The 18,263-nt window shown below is 41.9% G+C and overlaps 1 protein-coding gene across 3 annotated transcripts in view; it reads left to right on the top strand.

The window, feature by feature from the left end:
• SHROOM2 (shroom family member 2) overlaps positions 1–18,263 on the top strand; it is a 311,760-nt gene that overhangs the window by 161,378 nt on the left and 132,119 nt on the right. For all 3 annotated transcript variants that reach the window (XM_040338142.1, XM_040338141.1, XM_040338139.1), the window contains exons 4-5: positions 1,820–1,951; positions 5,733–8,292. In XM_040338142.1, coding sequence (XP_040194076.1) covers positions 1,820–1,951; positions 5,733–8,292 — 2,692 coding nt within the window. The remainder of the gene's footprint in view (positions 1–1,819; positions 1,952–5,732; positions 8,293–18,263) is intronic.

The raw sequence follows: 18,263 nt of genomic DNA, 5'->3' as shown, positions 1-18,263 counted from the left end.
TTGTGGGAAAAAGAGGACGTCAATTTTGTTTGGATACATCATCACACGGCCGAGCAATTGCCAGTTAAAGCGAGGCAGTGCCGTATCGCAAAATTGGCCTGGTCGTTAAGGGGGTTAATTCTTCCGGCCCATAATTGATTAATGCATAGAATGCATTAGGTTAAAAAACCTTCTGTCTTTACAACCACTTTAAGTAGCTTAGAGTTGCCAAGGATTTCCCAAGAGTCAGTTTTGATGGGGCTTTATGTCAACTTCGATGCATCTTCTACCCTATGGTTTATGTATCCACATTACCCGTTGATCACTATTTTCCTTCATGAAAACACGATAACACAGGGCTGAAGGATGAGGCTGCACTTCCAAATGTACAGTTTAAGAGGGTTTTATGTTTCTCATTAAAGCGGAGTTCTAAAAGCAAAAAAATAAGTCATTGGCTACAAATGCTGCAGCTGCTGACTTTTAAAATAAGGACACCTGCCTGTCCGCGGCACCCCTGATGTCCTCACCCGGAGCTGACCCATCCCTTGGCTCTGGGTGGAGGTGACGGCATCTTCAATAGGGGAATCAGGAAGTGAAGCCTTTGCGGCTTCACAGCCCTTTTTCTACTGCGCATACATGAGTCGCGCTGCGTGTTCTGAATGGTTCTTACTGTCTTCTGGAACCTGTGTGTCTCCCAGAAGACGGGGGGGGGGACGGGGGGGGGGGGTTACCGGATCAACGGATGTTCCATTTTTGGGTGTGATACGAAACTTCAAGCACAACAAACGTAACATACATGTCATTTATATGGAGCATTTTTACTGCTCTATTAAATTTGTTTATCCTTTTTTATTGTGTGTTGTCCCCTGAAAAGAAATGGTAATTAAAGAGGATGTCCGCTGAAAAAAAAAAATATTAAAAGCCAGCAGCTACATATACTGCAGCTGCTGACTTTTAATATCAGCACACTTACCTGTCCTGGAGTCCAGCGCTGTCCGCAGCAGAGGACGAGCGATTGCTTGTCACTCTGCTGCCCCCCCGCCATCCTCGGTGAGGGAACCAGGAAGTGAAGCGCTCCGGATTCACTGACGGTTCCCTACGGTGCATGCGTAAGTCGCGATGCGCCGTGCTGACTGGCTCCTGCTGTGTTCTGGGAGCGGAGTGTTCCCAGAACACAACAGGGGGGGACGAGAACTGACGTTCTGCCCGCAGATTGTGTTGCTGGAAGTGCGTGCAAATACCTGTCTTTAGACGGGTATCTGCACCCCCCTCCCCCGAAAGGTGTCAATTGAGACTTTGAAGGGGGGAGGGTTCCGATCAGCGGGAGTTCCACTTTAGGGTGGAGCTCCGCTTTAATGTTTCATTAATAGTTCTAATGTCAGCATGCCTCGGATTTGGGGGGGGGGGGGATACAATAGAAATCCACTGTACGAATATAATAGAACAGCAGAAGAGATCCCTGCATCAGCATTGTACATGTTGATTCAAAGATGTCAGTTATTTTTATTTTTTTTGCTCAATCCGCTTTTTTTTTTTACATTTATAACCTGCTTCAAGTTTGTGACCTGCCAGTGTCAGAATTATTGCACAGTATAAAAATCCCCAACAGAACTTTGGTTACCTCTTACAACACTACATTGAAGCGATTATTTATCTAGGGGCAGAGTGCTGAGTAAATGCGTATTACTACATACAGCAGACTGTAACTAGACCAAGCCACTTGCCTGGCGTTCAAGGGACACGTTTTTACACATACTTCTGCCATGTTTTGTGACATGTCAATATTTTATTAAGTCACTAAATAGATCTGCTTTAATTTCTCATTGAATTTCTTTTTCAGGAAGAATGATATTGCTTATAGACCCCATTCCTGGCATTCAGCGAAATTTATTGAAAGCCCCATGGAAACTTTGACTGCACAACTATCAAATTCCAATTTTAATCCTTCATGGAATTCCCAATACCACTCCAGGTAACATCCTCTCAATTTATCAGTCTAAATAGTTAATAGAAAACGGGAGAGGCTATATTTGGACTTTGATGGCACCATATATTAACTGGTATTAAACAGTCAAGTTTAGAATAATTACAAAATTTATTACAAAAAATAAATAATCACATATTCACAGAATAAGAATAGATCATGACAAATGGAGAAAATGTTTTGTACATCCTATATTTACAAATAGAATATAGATACCATCCATACATTATTTAGGTGCTCCACATGTTTCGCGGGTTTATATTGGCCGCTTTTTTAGCCACTTCTTCAGGAGATTTCTGTAATCGGATGACATCTAAAAAGTTTGTACAAACTTCTTATATGCCATCCGATTACAGAAAGCTCCTGAAGAAGCGGCTAATATAAACCCGTGAAACATGTAGAGCACCTAAATAATGTATGGATAGTATCTATATTCTATTTGTAAAGATAGGATGTACATAACATTTTCTCTGTTTGTCATGATCTATTCTTATTCTGTGAATATGTGATTATTTGTTGTAAAAATGTTTGTAATTATTCTAAACATGACTCTTTAATACCAGTTAATATATGGTGTCATCAAAGTCCAATTATAGCCTCTTCCTTTTTCTATTTACATATTGATGGGACGAAGGTACCACAAATAATAATTTCTGTACTTATGGCACTTCTTTATGACAGTCTAAATAGTTATTTTAAACCTAATAGATTTGTTTTAGCATTTTTCTTAAAGCCTAAGTTTAGCTAAATCAGTACAAAACCCAAGTTAATGTCCCTTGTGTTGATTCTTTTTGGTTTAGGAGAAATCTTCATCTTTTCTAAATGATATATACAGTATTTGCCAAACAAGACAAAATTAACTGAGACCATGAACCTGCCGTTTAAAGCCCTCAGCCTTATTGTTTTGTGTGCACGTTCTAGAGAATGTTTTTCACCAAGTCTCTGAGGTGCTTTATAAGCATGCCTTTTGAGGCCTCGTACAGACGGACGGACTGTCCGCTGAAAACGGTCCGCCGGACCGTTTTCAGCGGACATGTCCGACCGGAGATTTCTGTCTGATGGTTGTACACACCATCAGACAGAAATCCGCGCGTACACGATACGCGGTGACAAGGCCGCAACGATGACGTGGCGATGTGCGCAGCCCGCGGACCAGTTTCAGCAGACCTGTTCGATCGTGTGTACGGGCCTAACAGTAAACACCTCTATAAGGAATCCCTTGATACATTTCAATGAAATCACTGGTCCCATCCCACAAGAAAAAGCCCAAGTCTCCCACTTCCCACTACTAAGCGACTTTGCACTCCCCCCAGGCACCAACCTCAAAACCAAGGCTTAGCACTTTTCTTTGTGACAAGCCTTGGATACTGAATCCAACCAAGCCTGCCCAGATACCCTCCTGACAAAGAGGCACCCCTACTTCTCAGAGTGGGGGACATCTATTGGCTCTTGGATCTGGATTTGTGACATTCCTAACCTCTGTGTCCATTCTGTCATTTGAAAGGGGTACAAAAAGAGAATTTATATCTCTGCCCCTCATTGCTTCCTATCCTCCAATATGCCAGTGTTGGTTCAAAAGCAAATAGATTTTACTGGCCACCTTGTGCCACCTTCTGTCACAAGAATTTGTTGTATCGGTTCCTTCAACAGGTTTTTATTCAAAACTTTTCACAGTCCTAAAATCCTATGAAGGCATTCCCCTATATTGGACAATTTCTAAACACATTTATTTGAGTAGCAAAATTCTGTATAAAATCACCAAAATCTGTCATTGCTTCTCTCAAACAAGGGAAATTTTGGGCATCAGAACACTATCTTCACATTACAGCAACACTTTCTGTATTTTTCTGCAGGAGACCAACACTTCCAGTTGTATCACTACAATTCAGGCTCTCCTCTGCACCACGAGTGTTGACAGAAATTCTTGCTCTTCTTCTTGCACTTCTGGGGACCCAGGGCATTCATGTTGCATGGTGCTTAGATGACCTTCAGCAGACCTGAAGGCCATGAACTTGTCTGCCAACATGCAAAGTATGATTCCATTCCTTCAAACCTTCAACTGGTTAATCAGCTTTCCAAAATCTGCCTTCCAGTCCTCATATTGTCTTGACACAACTCAAGCCAAAATTTTCCTTTCTCTAGAAAAGATTGCCTCTTTAGGGTCCTACATGTGGACCCTCAGATCCAAATGGAACCTTTAAGTTCACTTCTGCATGAGGGTTCTAGGCATAATGGTAGCGTCCTTTGAGGCAGTTTCTTTTGTCAAGTTTTACCCCCAGTCACTTCAAGCCATATCCCACACTCTGGACTGTCCTATGCATTTGTCCAGCCAGACACATTTCTCCCTGGCATGGCAGAACTTCAACATGGGGAGTCAAAAAGTAATTCCTTCCTATGCCCTAAAAGGTAGGAACAACGGATGCCAGCCTTGTTGGTTGAGGAATCTGTCCAGGAGACCTGGTCCTTTAGAGTTGTCGAGACTCCCCATTCGCAATCTGGAACTGAGAGTCATCTGATAAACTTCACAACCCTGAAAGTCCCTTCTGTAAGGTCACCCAGTCAGGGTGCAGTTGCACAATGCCGTATTCGTGGCCTAAATAAACCATCATGGGGCACCAGAATTGGTTTGTGCCAAAAGAAATACATTTGAGTCTCTCTTTGATTGGAACTCACATTCCAGCTCTCACTGACACCCACATTTTTGGTGTGGACAATTGGCAGGCAGACTTTCTAAACTGCCAATGCCTAAAACCAGAGGAGCGTCTTTTGCACCTTGAGATCTTCCAGACTTTATCAAACATGGAAGAAACCAGATGTGGACATCCTGGCCTCCAGATACAAACTAAACGGATATGTAGCCAGTGCCAGGGATCCTCTAGCTGTCCCAGGGGGTACTTTGTTGTTCATATTTTTACTTTTCTTCAATCTTTTGTTGACCAGCTTATGGCCCTCTGTACAATTAAGGGATGGGTTTTGCAATCCATATAACTAAGGGTATTGCTCATGAAAATCCCCCTGTGTCACCTTGGGATCTCAACTTGGTGCTCTTTTATACTTCAGAAATAAGGTATACCTGTGCTCAGATCCCAATAGCTTGTACATGTTTATAATCTATCAGGTGCTAAAGGGGTGTGACCACATGTTAACATTAGAAATTCAATTTCAATAATAATTCAATTATTTACGCTGGCCAACTGCATCAAAGTAATCCACCAATAAAGTAACAAAGTAACAGAAACTGATTTATTTATTTATTTCCCCATGTTTTTTGGTATTTTTTTTGAATAGCAAAACAAAAAGAAAGTCTGTTGAAAAATATATATATAATATTAAATCTAAAATTGGACAGTGTTGCATGACAGAGTAATTGTCATTCAATGTATCATACTACTGAAAATTGTCTAATAATGAAAAAGTGGTTCTCAAGGGATTTAAATATGTTTATTCAAGTAGTGCCTAACTCTTTTATGTGGTCTGACTATCTGGATAGAGCTCTGGACTTATTTTATAACACATTGTAAGCAACACAATTTTACTATAACTCTGATAAATCTAGAAATTAACGTTCATTGGCTTATAGTGGACAGTAAATTCTGTATTTTTTTTTTATAGTGACGTGAAAAATTGTATCGACTCATGTAATTTTGTGTTTTCTTTAAATGTTACCATACATCAAATTATACGAATATATATACTGTATGTTTTGTTTGTATTAATATTGATATAATTTTTCTATACTTCTAAAATCGAATGTGTTCATGTTTTACAGTTCTTCATCGCATGACTTGTCAAGCTCTTGGGACCAAGCCAACTTGCAGAGAAGTTCTGGGCATTTCAGCTCAGTGGGAAGTATGGACAGTATTGACCAAACCTACCAGTCTGGAAGATTGTCTTCTTCCAAATCGAATAACAGCATAGACTACTTAGGTAACCAGAATAAGAGGGATTCGGCATATGGTTCTTTTTCTACAAGTTTCATCACTCCTGACCACAGTTTATCCAAGAACAATTCTGCTTCCAGTGAAAATATCTTGTATCAAATTAATGAATGGGACAATGGCAAACCAACACACAGCAAAGCCGGACAAGTTTTACAGGATCCTAGAAAAGCAGATGATAGGCAAGGATACCAATCTCCATCCATATCCTATGAAAGTACCAAACCACAACGAACAGATGACATTGCTGAGTCAAGACATTCTGGACGCTCAAACTTTGGGCCTGTATGGCATGTTCCTGATAAAAGAAAAAACGCTTCCTCACCCCCTCCCCCACCTCCTCCACTTCGCAGTGACAGTTATGCTGTTACAAAAAACCATGAGAAACCTGCACCTATGCATTCCGAGTTAACAAGCACACAGCACTTTAATGTTGCAAATAGGTCTAATCCAAGACCTGACTGGAATTCAGAGATTCCAGATTATCAACAAAGACTTTTAAGAGCCCCTGATAGAAGAATAAGTAATTCTTCTTATCAGTCTGAAATCCATTTGGATCAAATAGCATCTTATAAAGAAAAATACCAAAATAGTGTACCACATTCCAGTCGGTTACAGTCTTCTCAGTCTACAAATGATGTTAGGTTTGCTCAGCCCTCTTATAATTACCATCACCAGCGTCAATACAGCGATGAAAGCACCTTCTTTCAAAATACAAGAGTGTCACAATCGCAACCACAGCAAGTGGCCTTTTCTTCTGGAAGTTATGAGGTGGCTTCAGGCCAACCACATGTTTACAGTGCGCATCACACTAGAGCTCCCAGTTCTTCTGAGTGCAGCACTGGGGAAAGGGTAAGAGGGGATAGTAATGCACCAAGCCGAATTACTAGTGCAAGTTTAAAACAGCCGCCTCAGGTAACCATCTCGCATCATCAGTATAAAGAGGAGTATGGCAAATCCGAAGTCTCTTCTGATACATGGTCCACACAGCAAGATGTTGGGGACCTAAAGACTGGTTACTCTCTACCTCAGCAAAACAATCATCTTTCATTAGAAAACTGTGATATCTATAGTTCAAAAGTGATAGAGAAAAAAGATTTTTACTCAACTAGTAATGAAAGGATGAAGACTAGAAAAAATAATGACTATCATGAAGGACACTATAGCAATCATAATACATCACAACAAGACCTTACCACCAAGCAAGTGTCACCAAGTAAATTTAGGTCACATCCTGAAGAATATTGCTGGAATGACCAAGACGACAGCAAGATCACACCTCAGAATACACCAATGCTGCATTCTTTAACTCAGGAAGGAAGAAATCGATCGGTTAGCTCTCCAGATACCAATGAAAAATACACCGTCAACGACCCAGCTAAACAATCCCGACGAAGTGATCGTTTTGCAACCACTTTGAGAAATGAAATACAACAAAGAAGAGCTCGCCTTCAAAAAAGCAAAAGTACAGCAACTTTAACAGAAGCTAATGAGGGGGACAGTATAGAAGACTGGAGTCCAGATTCTCCAGAAAGTGTGACACCTTCCTCGGATGGCACCTTTTCAAACACATACAAGAACCATTTAAAGGAGGCCCAGGCAAGAGTTCTTAGAGCCACTTCCTTCAAACGCCGAGATCTAGAGCCTGTGATTTTGGATTCTTCGCCTTTTCCAGAGCAAAGTAACCAGGGATATAGCATTTCAAAACATGCTTTTTATACTGAGGCCACGCCCTACCCTGGTGAGCAAGTTCAACTTAAGCAAAATGCACCAGTGAGCAGTTCTCAAAATGTAACTCGTATTGGTGGCAGAAAAAGGTTTACAGCACAGCAAAAGCTTAAGTCTTATTCAGAGCCTGAAAAGATGAATGAAGTTGGAATTTATGAGGATAGTAAGAAAAGTGATTCTGGTACATCCCGAGAAGCTGTTGGCTCTTTTGCAGACAGATGGAAATTTTTTGAAGAGACTAGCAAGTCTACAAAGTCCAGACCTACTCCAAAACCAACTCCCCCTATTGTCACAGAAGAAAATCATGAAACATGCTATGCTAAGGATTATGAGAATGTACCAAGAGAATCTTGGCTTGAGAAGAGGTCTCGTGCTGCTTCTTTGGGAGCTGAAAAAATAATTGATATGGATAGGAACCCTAAAGATCACCATCACGGGGTTAGTTCTAAAGGGATTGATACTGCACAACAGCTTTACAGGTTAGAAACTTTTGCAGAATATCAAGCATCATGGAAAGAACAGAAAAAGCCATTAGAAAGAAAAAATTCAGGCCGATGTCATTCTGCTGACAATATTCTCGATGCTGGTATTGACCAAAATGAAAGATCTCAATATATCCACGAAAGATCCAGATCATCTCCTACAACAGATTTCTATGCACAGGTAAGCTTTATACTTTAAATTCTTTTATTTACCTGTTTTACACACCATGTCCTAATGTTGGTATGTCTTGGTGTACAGATAGGTCTTCAGTATAATTTTATAGTAACCAGTTAAAAATATAAGCTATTTGATATTGAGTCTGACAACTTTTTGCCCTGGTCATTTTTAAGACAACATATTTCATCATCAGCGAAATCACTTCTATTTATTGAACTAAAGATATGAACATCGGATTCAGATCCCTGCTCTTCTCAAAACAATTCAAACCGATAGTTTGAAAGGTTTAATTTCAGAGATGTATGATAAACTGGGGGCTAGAGCCATAAATCAAATTGGTATTTCCAAGAGCCGAGATAGATGGGAAAGTGATCTAGGGATAGTGACTTCGGAGCAATGGAGTAAAATCCTACAAAGAGGGGCTCTGGTTTCAATTGCCCTGGCACAGAGACTGTCCCACCTATTCCTACTGCACCGCGTTTACTATACCCCTAAAAAAATTTTCAAACTAGGCTGGAATCAGAGCGATGAATGCCCTAGGTGTAGGGCAGCAGGGGACCTTATCCATATGGTTTGGAGGTGTCCTAAGCTCTATAGATACTGGATAGAGGTAATAGACAGGGTCAACAACATCTTTAAGACCTCATTAGAGCCAGAGGCCAAAACCTGCCTTTTAGGGTACATGGATTACTATAGAGTTCCACCAGGAGCCCTGGAAGGTGTGTTGAGATGCCTATTCCAAGCACGTAAGTTAATAGCTCAGAGATGGCAAGCGCACGCCGCCCCCCCCCCCCATCTGTAAAAAAACTGGGTTGAAACCATCAATGCAACGATCTGGTGTGAGAGGGTGGCCTTTATTAAGCAAGGTAACTATAAAAGATTTGAAAGAATCTGGGGGCCCTGACTGGGGGATATGGGATACCCTCTATAGAGGTTATTCTTCCCCGGGACCTGGACCCCCACCATCCCAGGAATTGTGAATTTCTCCTTATAACCAGTAGCCTATAATAATAAGGGCATTAGTGCTTCTACCCCTAACCCCCTCGCTATTCCCGTTTTTTTTTTTTTTTTTGGCTCTCTCGCCTACTTTTTTTTTTCTTCTATTATGTCTCTTCTTCCTTCGATGGCTCCTGAGAGCTTGAACTCCTAATGCTAGGCTTGGATAAGCTGATCTCTTCCTCTCTCTGTTTCTATTTTAATTTCTTCTCCCTTCATGTAACGCATCAACAGGTGCCCAGGCGAACACAGTTGATCCTACTTGGTGTAACCCAAATAGAGGCACAATTAAGTATGGGGCGGGTGGGGCTGGGGGGGGGGGGGTAAGGGAGGGATTGGTTGGGGCAAGCTTATACATTGTGTGTACACGTTTTATTGATTGTGCTTAAATATTTGGAATGCTTATTTTATACTGTTTGTAAGAACACTTGTCTTGACAATTTTCAGAAAACAATAAAGAGAATTAAGATAAAAAAAAAAGATATGAACATCATATCTACGTTAATTATCTCAAACCCAAAAAGTTCGTTTTTACATATGGTATGATTTTGATACGCTGAATGGGCAAAAGTCTATGGACTCCAGACCAAGATACCTATAGTGGGGAAAATAATCATTTGATTTCCTGCAGATTTTGTAAGTTTACCCACTTACAACAAAATTAAGGGTCTATCATTTTTATCATAGGTGTAATTTAAATGACAGAAACAGAATATCAACCAAAAATTCAGAAAACACACATGATACAGATATTATAAATTGAGATGCAGTTCGGTGAGTAAAATAAGTGTTTGATCCCCAAGCAAAACATGACTTGGTACTTGGTGGAGAAACCCTTGTTGGCAAGAACAAAGGTGAGACGTTTCTTGTAGTTGGTTACCAGGTTTGCACACATCTGAGGATGGATTTTGGTCCACTCTTCTTTACAGATCTTTTCTAAATCTTTGCAAAGTACAGAATCACAGTATATATAAAAAAAAAAATATGCAAAGTGGTTAGAGGGAAGCTTTAGAATAGCAAAGATGTTTTTATTACAAATTATGTGAGCAGACTGCAGTTCCTCTATTAGGTTTCTTAGTTGTCCCTTGGCAACTCAAAGTTTAAGCTCCCTCCATACATTTTCTATAGGGTTAAGGTCTGGGGACTGGCTAGGCCACCCCATGACCTTAATGTGCTTTCTTCCAGGGCCACTCCTTTTTTGCCACGGCATTATATTTTGGGTCATTGTCATGTTGGAAGACTCATCCACGACCCATCTTCAGTGTTCTGGCTGAAGGAAGAAGATTTTCATCCAAGATTTTATAATATATGGCCCCGTCCACTGGCCGATCAATACGGCAAAGTTGGTCTGTACCTTTAAGCAGAGAAAAAGCCATGAAGCATAATGTTTCCACCTCTATGCATGACTGTAGGGATGGTGTTCTTAATGTCATAGTCATCATTTTTCTTCCTTTAAACACAGCGAGTCAAGTTAATGTCAAAGAGCTCAATTTTGGTCTCATCTGACCACAGCACTGTCTGCCAATCCTTCTCTAAATCATTTAGATGTTCATTAGCAAACATCAGTTGGGCCTGTATATGTGCCTTCATAAGTTCAGTTGAGTTGAGAGGTATCGTAATATAGCGCGGCCTTACCCTAAAGGGTCCCGACGCGCATAGCAGAGTTCCGGGAAAAGAGGACCCAGGAACCAAAAGCAGCACAGAGCGTCAGAAAGGGTGGTAGAGAGAGGCTGCGCACTAAAGGCTTGCCTTTTCTGAGGAGGGGGACCTTGTGTTCGCTGCAGGATTTAAATCCATGGTGGCGTATTGTGTGACCAATGGTCTGGTGACTGTGGTCCCAGTTGCCTTGAGCTCCTCCCGTGTAGTTCTGGGTCGATCCCTCATTTTTCTCATGATCATCCTTACCCCATGAGACAAAATGTTGCATGGAGCTTCATACCGAGGGCGATTGATGGTTATTTTGTATTTCATCCTTTTGTGAATAAACGCGCCAACAGTTGTCTCCTTATCACTAAGCTTCTTTCTGATGGTCGTGTAGCCCATTCCAGCCTTGTGCAGGTCTACAATCTCGTCCCTGATGTTCTTTGACAGTTCTTAGGTCTTACGCATGATACAGAGATACTGAGATACAGGTGTCTTTTTACAGATAAAGAGTTGTTATTAGGAGCACCTTCTTAAATTGACAGGACTAAGCTGTGTACCACATGTAGCTAAGTCTGTTGGAGCCAAAATTATTGCTGGTAGGATAAGGATAAGATCAAATACTTATTTTACTCACTGAACTGCAACTCAATTTATAACATTTGTATTGTGTGTGTTTTTTTCAGGATTTTTGGTTGATATTCTGTCTCCATCCTTTAAAATGCACCTATAATACAAATTATAGAACCTTCAGGTCTTTGTAAGTACCGTATTTTCCGGCGTATAAGACGACTTTCTGGATGCAAAAACATGCATCCAAAGTCGGGGGTCGTCTTATACGCCGGGTACGGTCTCCATGCTCACTTTTTTTGCCGGCGGTGACAGTCTCCGTGCTGCGAGCGCGAGCGTCAATGATTTAAAAGACGCTCCTTCTCCTCAGAGTGTTCTGTGATAGGAGGAACACAAATCTTCCCAGCAGCGCCTCTGTTCTGTGTTCCTCCTATCACAGATGCCTTCTCATCCTCAGACGAGATGAGAAGACGTCCGTGATAGGCGGAACACAGAACAGAGGCGCTGCTGGGAAGATTTGTGTTCCTCCTATCACAGAACAATCTGAGGAGAAGGCGCGGCTTTCAAATCATTGACGCTAGCGCTTGCAGTACGGAGACTGTCACCACCGGCAAAAAAAGTGAGTGTTTGCGGTGATTGCACTGGGGGGCAACAAGTTCAGGCACAGTGAGGGGCAAGTGATGACACAGTGAGGGGCAAGTGATGGCACAGTGAGGGGCAAGTGATGGCACAGTGGGGGCATGCAATGTAATGGCACAGTGAGGAATGTAATGTAATGGCACAGTGAGATTTGAAAAAGCCTGTTTCTGTCAGCGGTTCTGGCTACCCCTCAGCTTCCAGAAAGACTAGTAAGAAGGGGGTAGTCTTATACAGCGAGTATATCCCAAAACCAAAATTTTTCCTGGAAAATTAGGGGGTCGTCTTATACGCCCAGTCATCTTATACACCGGAAAATACGGTAGGCAAACTTACAAAGTTTGCAGGGGAACTAATAATTATTTTCCCCACTTTATATGAGTTTTTTAATATCCCATTCCAATACTATCCCCCGGGCTATAACAGCATCCATTCTTCTGGAAAGGTTCTTCAAAAATGTCTGGTGTCTGTTGGAATGTGCCTATGAAGCTGAAAGAGCATTTGTGAAGTCAGATACTAATGTTAGTAAGAATGCCTAGTTTGCAAACAGTGGTACATTTCATCCCAAGGGAATTAAAAAGAGTTCAGGTCAGAGCTCTTTGCAGGCCATTCAAGTTCCTTTACATCAAAAACAACAACCTTATCGTTATGGACCTATCTTTGGTGCATAGTCTTGCTGGAAAAGAAAAGGACCTTCCCCATAATGTTGTCACAAGGCTTGGAAGCACATGATTATCTAAAATGTCTTTTTGTATGCTGTAGCATTTATCAGTTTCCTTTCTTTGAAACATCTGAACTTAAAGCGGGAGTTCACCCGAAAATTTTTTTTTAACATTAGATTCATGCTCATTTTTTCTAGGGGAATCGGCTAGTTTTTTTTAAAACGAAGCCGTACTTACCGTTTTAGAGAGCGATCTTCTCCACCGCTTCCGGGGATGGTCTTCGGGACTGGGCGTTCCTATTTGATTGACAGTCTTCCGAAAGGCTTCCGACGGTCGCATCTATCGCGTCACGAGTAGCCGAAAGAAGCCGAACGTCGGTGCGGCTCTATACGGCGCCTGCGCACCGACGTTCGGCTACTTTCGGAAAATTGTGACGCAGTAGATGCGACCGTCGGAAGCCTGTCAATCAAGAAGGAACGCCCAGTCCCGCAGCCCATACCCGGAAGCGGCGGAGAAGATGTATCCCTAAAACGATAAGTACGGCTTCGATTTAAAAAAAAACTACCCGATTTCCCTTGACAAAATGAGCATGAATCTAATCTTAAAAATTGTCATTTACGGGTGAACCTCCACTTTAAAGGATCACTAAAGAGAATTTTTATTTTTTTTAAATAACAAACATGTTATACTTACCTCCATTGTGCAGCTCGTTTTGCAAAGAGTGTCCCCGAACCTGGTCTCCTGGGGTCCCTCGGCGGTTGTCTCGGCTCCCCCCTGCAAGAACTTTCCACCTTCATGCGAGCAAGCGAGCATGGTGGAATGCTCTTGCGGGCACCCTCCCGTGATACACCCGGCGGCTATAGCCACTCACTGTTTCACTTGGCCCCGCCTTCGGTGCACCGCATCATTGGATATGATTGACAGCAGCGCGAGCCAATGGCTTGGCTGCTATTAATATCCAATGACGAGCCAACTCAAGCTGGGGGAAACCTTTGCGGAAACGAGCCCACGGAGTTTCGGGGCTTAGGTAAGTAAAACCGGGGGGCTGGGGGGCCTTCATTGCCAGTTTTTTTTTTTAGGATGCATTAAGGTGAAAAAAAACTAACCTTTACAACCCCTTAAATAATTTGAAGGGTTATCCACATACTTTTGGCCACATAGTGTAGCTTTTATTTTTGAAGAACAGAGAGACACATGCACCTTTTTAGAATTAAACCAATCATCAAACTATTGCTTTGTAGCTTTACTTCTCAGTTTATACTTACAAATGTACAATAGTAGGGTGATACCAGGTAAAATCATTTATTTGTGAATAATCCTTTCCAGAATGTGGTTTATGCACATACAAATGATTAAAGGCTTGAACTTATGATTATGACATTTTCCTCCCATCTCTGCCCCATTCCTATATTATAACAAAAATTGGGGAATCTGTGGGTTAGAGGTATGTATGTTTTTTCTTTTTATGTGCCTGATATCCAGTTTGGCCTGACCACTACGGGGATGCATGACCCCATTCTCCAGAGACTTTAGGCATCTTGATGCATAGCCTAATTTGTCTTCTTGCTTTCTGGTATGGGCTGAACAACTGATTGGATGGAATGTGTGTATACACACAGGGGTTGATTTACTAAAGGCGAATAGGCTGTTCAGTTAACAAAGCATGTTGCACTTTGCAAGGGAATTTGGGCCAGATTCACAAAAGGGATACAACGGCGTATCTCCTGATACGCTGTTGTATTTCTGTTTCTATCTATGCGACTGATTCATAGAATCAGTTACGCATAGATATCCCTAAGATCCGACAGGTGTAATTGTTTTACACTGTCGGATCTTAGGATGCAGTACCGCGGCCGCCGCTGGGGGGAGTTCACGTCGTAAACCAGCGTCGGGTATGCAAATTAGGAGTTACGGCGAATCCACGACGGATTTTTGCGTTCGCTACGTCGCCGCTAGTCTAGTTTCCCGTCGCAAAGTTAGTCGTCGTTTTAGGTGCCCTAACTTTAGTCAGCAAACGTATTGCTGTCTAAAGTATGGCCGTCGTTCCCGCGTCGCAATTTAAAAATGAACGTCGTTTGCGTAAGCCGTCCGGGAATACAGGATTACGCTATGCGCGTCGCCGTTCGAAAAAATGACGTCACGGCGCGCAAAGCACGACGGGAATTGTGCAACTGAGCATGCGCAGTAGGTCCGGCGCGGGAGCGCGCCTAATTTAAATGGCACACGCCCATTTGAATTGGCCCGCCTCGCGCCGGAGGCCGCCGGCGTAGTTTTCATTGCAAGTGCTCTGTGAATTAGGCACTTGCGATGAAAACTTGCGGCGGTATAACGTATCTACGATACGTTACGTCGCCGTTCCCCTACGTGAATCTGGCCCTTTGTTTCTAGTGCTTAATGAGTTGTGGTGGCAAAGGATAGACAATTCTTTTTTTTTTTTTTGAGCATGATGGAAGTCAGCAGAGCTTTATCACGTTCACTAAGCTCTGGGGAAAACTCCCTTACAAAATGCAACTTCCATTGAACAGTGTATTTGAGTTTGATTTATGATTGTTAATCTGTCCCATTACTTTTGGTCCCTTAAAAAGTGGGAGGCACATATACAAACTGTTGTAATTTCTACACCGTTCACCTGATTTGGATGTAAATACCCTCAAATTAAAGCTGAAAGTCTGCAGTCAAAGCACATCTTGTTCATTTCATTTCAAATCCATTGTGGTGGTGTATAGAGCCAAAAAGTGTCCCATTATTTTATGGTCCTGACTGTAACAAAATGTAGAAAAAGTGAAGCGCTGTGAATACTTTCTAGATGCACTGTGCTTTTTTTTTTTTTTTATAACTGATCACATTCCCCCTAGGTGGAGGAGAAGCAGCATCACACTGAGCTTCCCAGTGAATGGCTGTGCAGCAGGGGCGTGTCAGAACAAGTCTGGTCATTGGAGGAGGGTACACTAGAGATCTGACCATATGGTGTTCTCCTGCTTAGTGTGGTCAATTTTTAATAGGAAAGCAAGGGAACTAGCAGGGATCTTGTATAAAGGAATTAAAACAACAAACAGGACACGTTCTCGTACAAGTATATGGTACAGCAGGCACATAGCAGGAATATGAAGTGTTGGGGTAATGCTTTCAAGTGGAACTTAAGGCAGACAGTTAAATACTTCTTTGCAAAGTGTTATTTTGTCAAAGGGACTCTGTTCAGTCTGTCTTGTGATTTAAAAACAAATTATCTCTGCATATCCAGGCATTGACACACCCTTATTTTAGCTTTCAGTATTACACATCCACCTCCATCCTGCTTGTTGGGCATCCTTGCTTTTGAAGTAAGCAGGCAGGCGATGTAAAGCCTCATACACACGATCGTACCCCCATCTGACTTTTCCGTGGATTTTGGTCCGAAGAGCGTTGGCCTTGAATGTCTGCAGAACATTTTCAGCCAACATTCACCAAATCATGTGGTTTTTCAGCTCTTTACCGCCACCCTTTGGGCAACTTCTGCTATTGTTGGCTGATGTTTGGCATTGGTTCTGAGCATGCGTGTTTGTACTTTGGATTTTAGTCCGATGGACTTGTGTACACATGATCGGATGATCCTCCATTGGACATTTGTTGTCGGAAAGTTTGAGAGCATGCACAGCGAACATTTGTCCGATGAAAAACCAACAACAATTGTCCGATGGAGCATACAGGCGGTCGGATTGTCCGATAAAACATGTCCGTCGGTCCGTTGTTCTCGAAAAGTCTGATCGCGTGTATGGGCCTTTAGAAGCACTTTAACTGGACTTGGAGATAGTGAAGAAATCTTCCATGATACGTAGTGTGGCGTAGGTGTGTAAAGCAGCAGACTGGCCTAACAGCATTACATATCCCTTAGGTGTTAAAACGGCTAACATATGTATGTTGCATAGGAATGACCTCCAATTCTTAGTTAGCCATCTTTCCCCTGTATATGCAGGTGTCTGAATTAGAACTAAGCCCACAACTCTGTGTGTGTGTGTGTTAGGCCAACACCTTACACACTGCTACACACCCTTGTTGTACTATGTCTCCAGATGACACTCCCCTAGCCACAAAAACAGATCCTTAAAAGTAAACATTGGGTATGAGAGATTGATGTTTTCTTTCTTACGTTATTGGTTTTGAATGGATTATGAAAATATGTGTGAAATAATTGTGTTTTTGGGCGGCATAATCATTACTACATGGAAACCTAATTCTCTAACATCAACAATGCAAAGTCACTTTTATGACACATATAGCATGAAAAGCGGTGGATCGTCTTCGGTATCGCCTGCGTCAACATTTGTTTTGCTGATTTATTATATTGCTAAAATGTTGTTTTTTTTTTTATATATAATGAAAGTATTCGGCCCCCTTGAACTTTGCGACCTTTTGCCACATTTCAGGCTTAAAACATAAAGATATAAAACTGTAATTTGTTTTGAAGAATCAACAACAAGTGGGACACAATCATGAAGTGGAACGAAATTTATTGGATATTTCAAACTTTTTTAACAAATAAAAAACTGGAAAATCGGGCGTGCAAAATTATTCAGCCCCCTTAAGTTAATACTTTGTAGCGCCACCTTTTGCTGCGATTACAGCTGTAAGTCGCTTGGGGTATGTCTCTATCAGTTTTGCACATCGAGAGACTGACATTTTTGCCCATTCCTCTTTGCAAAACAGCTCGAGCTCAGTGAGGTTGGATGGGGGAGCGTTTGAACAGCAGTTTTCAGTTCTTTCCACAGATTCTCGATTGGATTTAGGTTTGGACTTTGACTTGGCCATTCTAACACCTGGATATGTTTATTTGTGAACCATTCCATTGTAGATTTTGCTTTATGTTTTGGATCATTGTCTTGTTGGAAGACAAATCTCCGTCCCAGTCTCGGGTCTTTTGCAGACTCCATCAGGTTTTCTTCCAGAATGGTCCTGTATTTGGCTCCATCCATCTTCCCATCCATTTTAACCATCTTTCCTGTCCCTGCTGAAGAAAAGCAGGCCCAAACCATGATGCTGCCACCACCATGTTTCACAGTGGGGATGGTGTGTTTAGGGTGATGAGCTGTGTTGCTTTTACGCCAAACATAACATTTTGCATTGTTGCCAAAAAGTTCGATTTTGGTTTCATCTGACCAGAGCACCTTCTTCCACATGTTTGGTGTGTCTCCCAGGTGGCTTGTGGCAAACTTTAAACTACACTTTTTATGGATATCTTTAAGAAATGGCTTTCTTCTTGCCACTCTTCCATTAAGGCCAGATTTGTGCAGTATACGACTGATTGTTGTCCTATGGACAGAGTCTCCCACCTCAGCTGTAGATCTCTACAGTTCATCCAGAGTGATCATGGGCCTCTTGGCTGCATCTCTGATCAGTCTTCTCCTTGTATGAGCTGAAAGTTTAGAGGGACGGCCAGGTCTTTGTAGATTTGCAGTGGTCTGATACTCCTTCCATTTCAATATTATCACTGGC

The sequence above is a fragment of the Rana temporaria genome, chromosome 2 (assembly GCF_905171775.1).
Source record: "Rana temporaria chromosome 2, aRanTem1.1, whole genome shotgun sequence".
Taxonomy (NCBI): domain Eukaryota; kingdom Metazoa; phylum Chordata; class Amphibia; order Anura; family Ranidae; genus Rana; species Rana temporaria.
The sequence above is the reverse complement of the archived record's forward strand: the minus strand, read 5'-3'. Positions and strand labels throughout refer to the sequence as shown.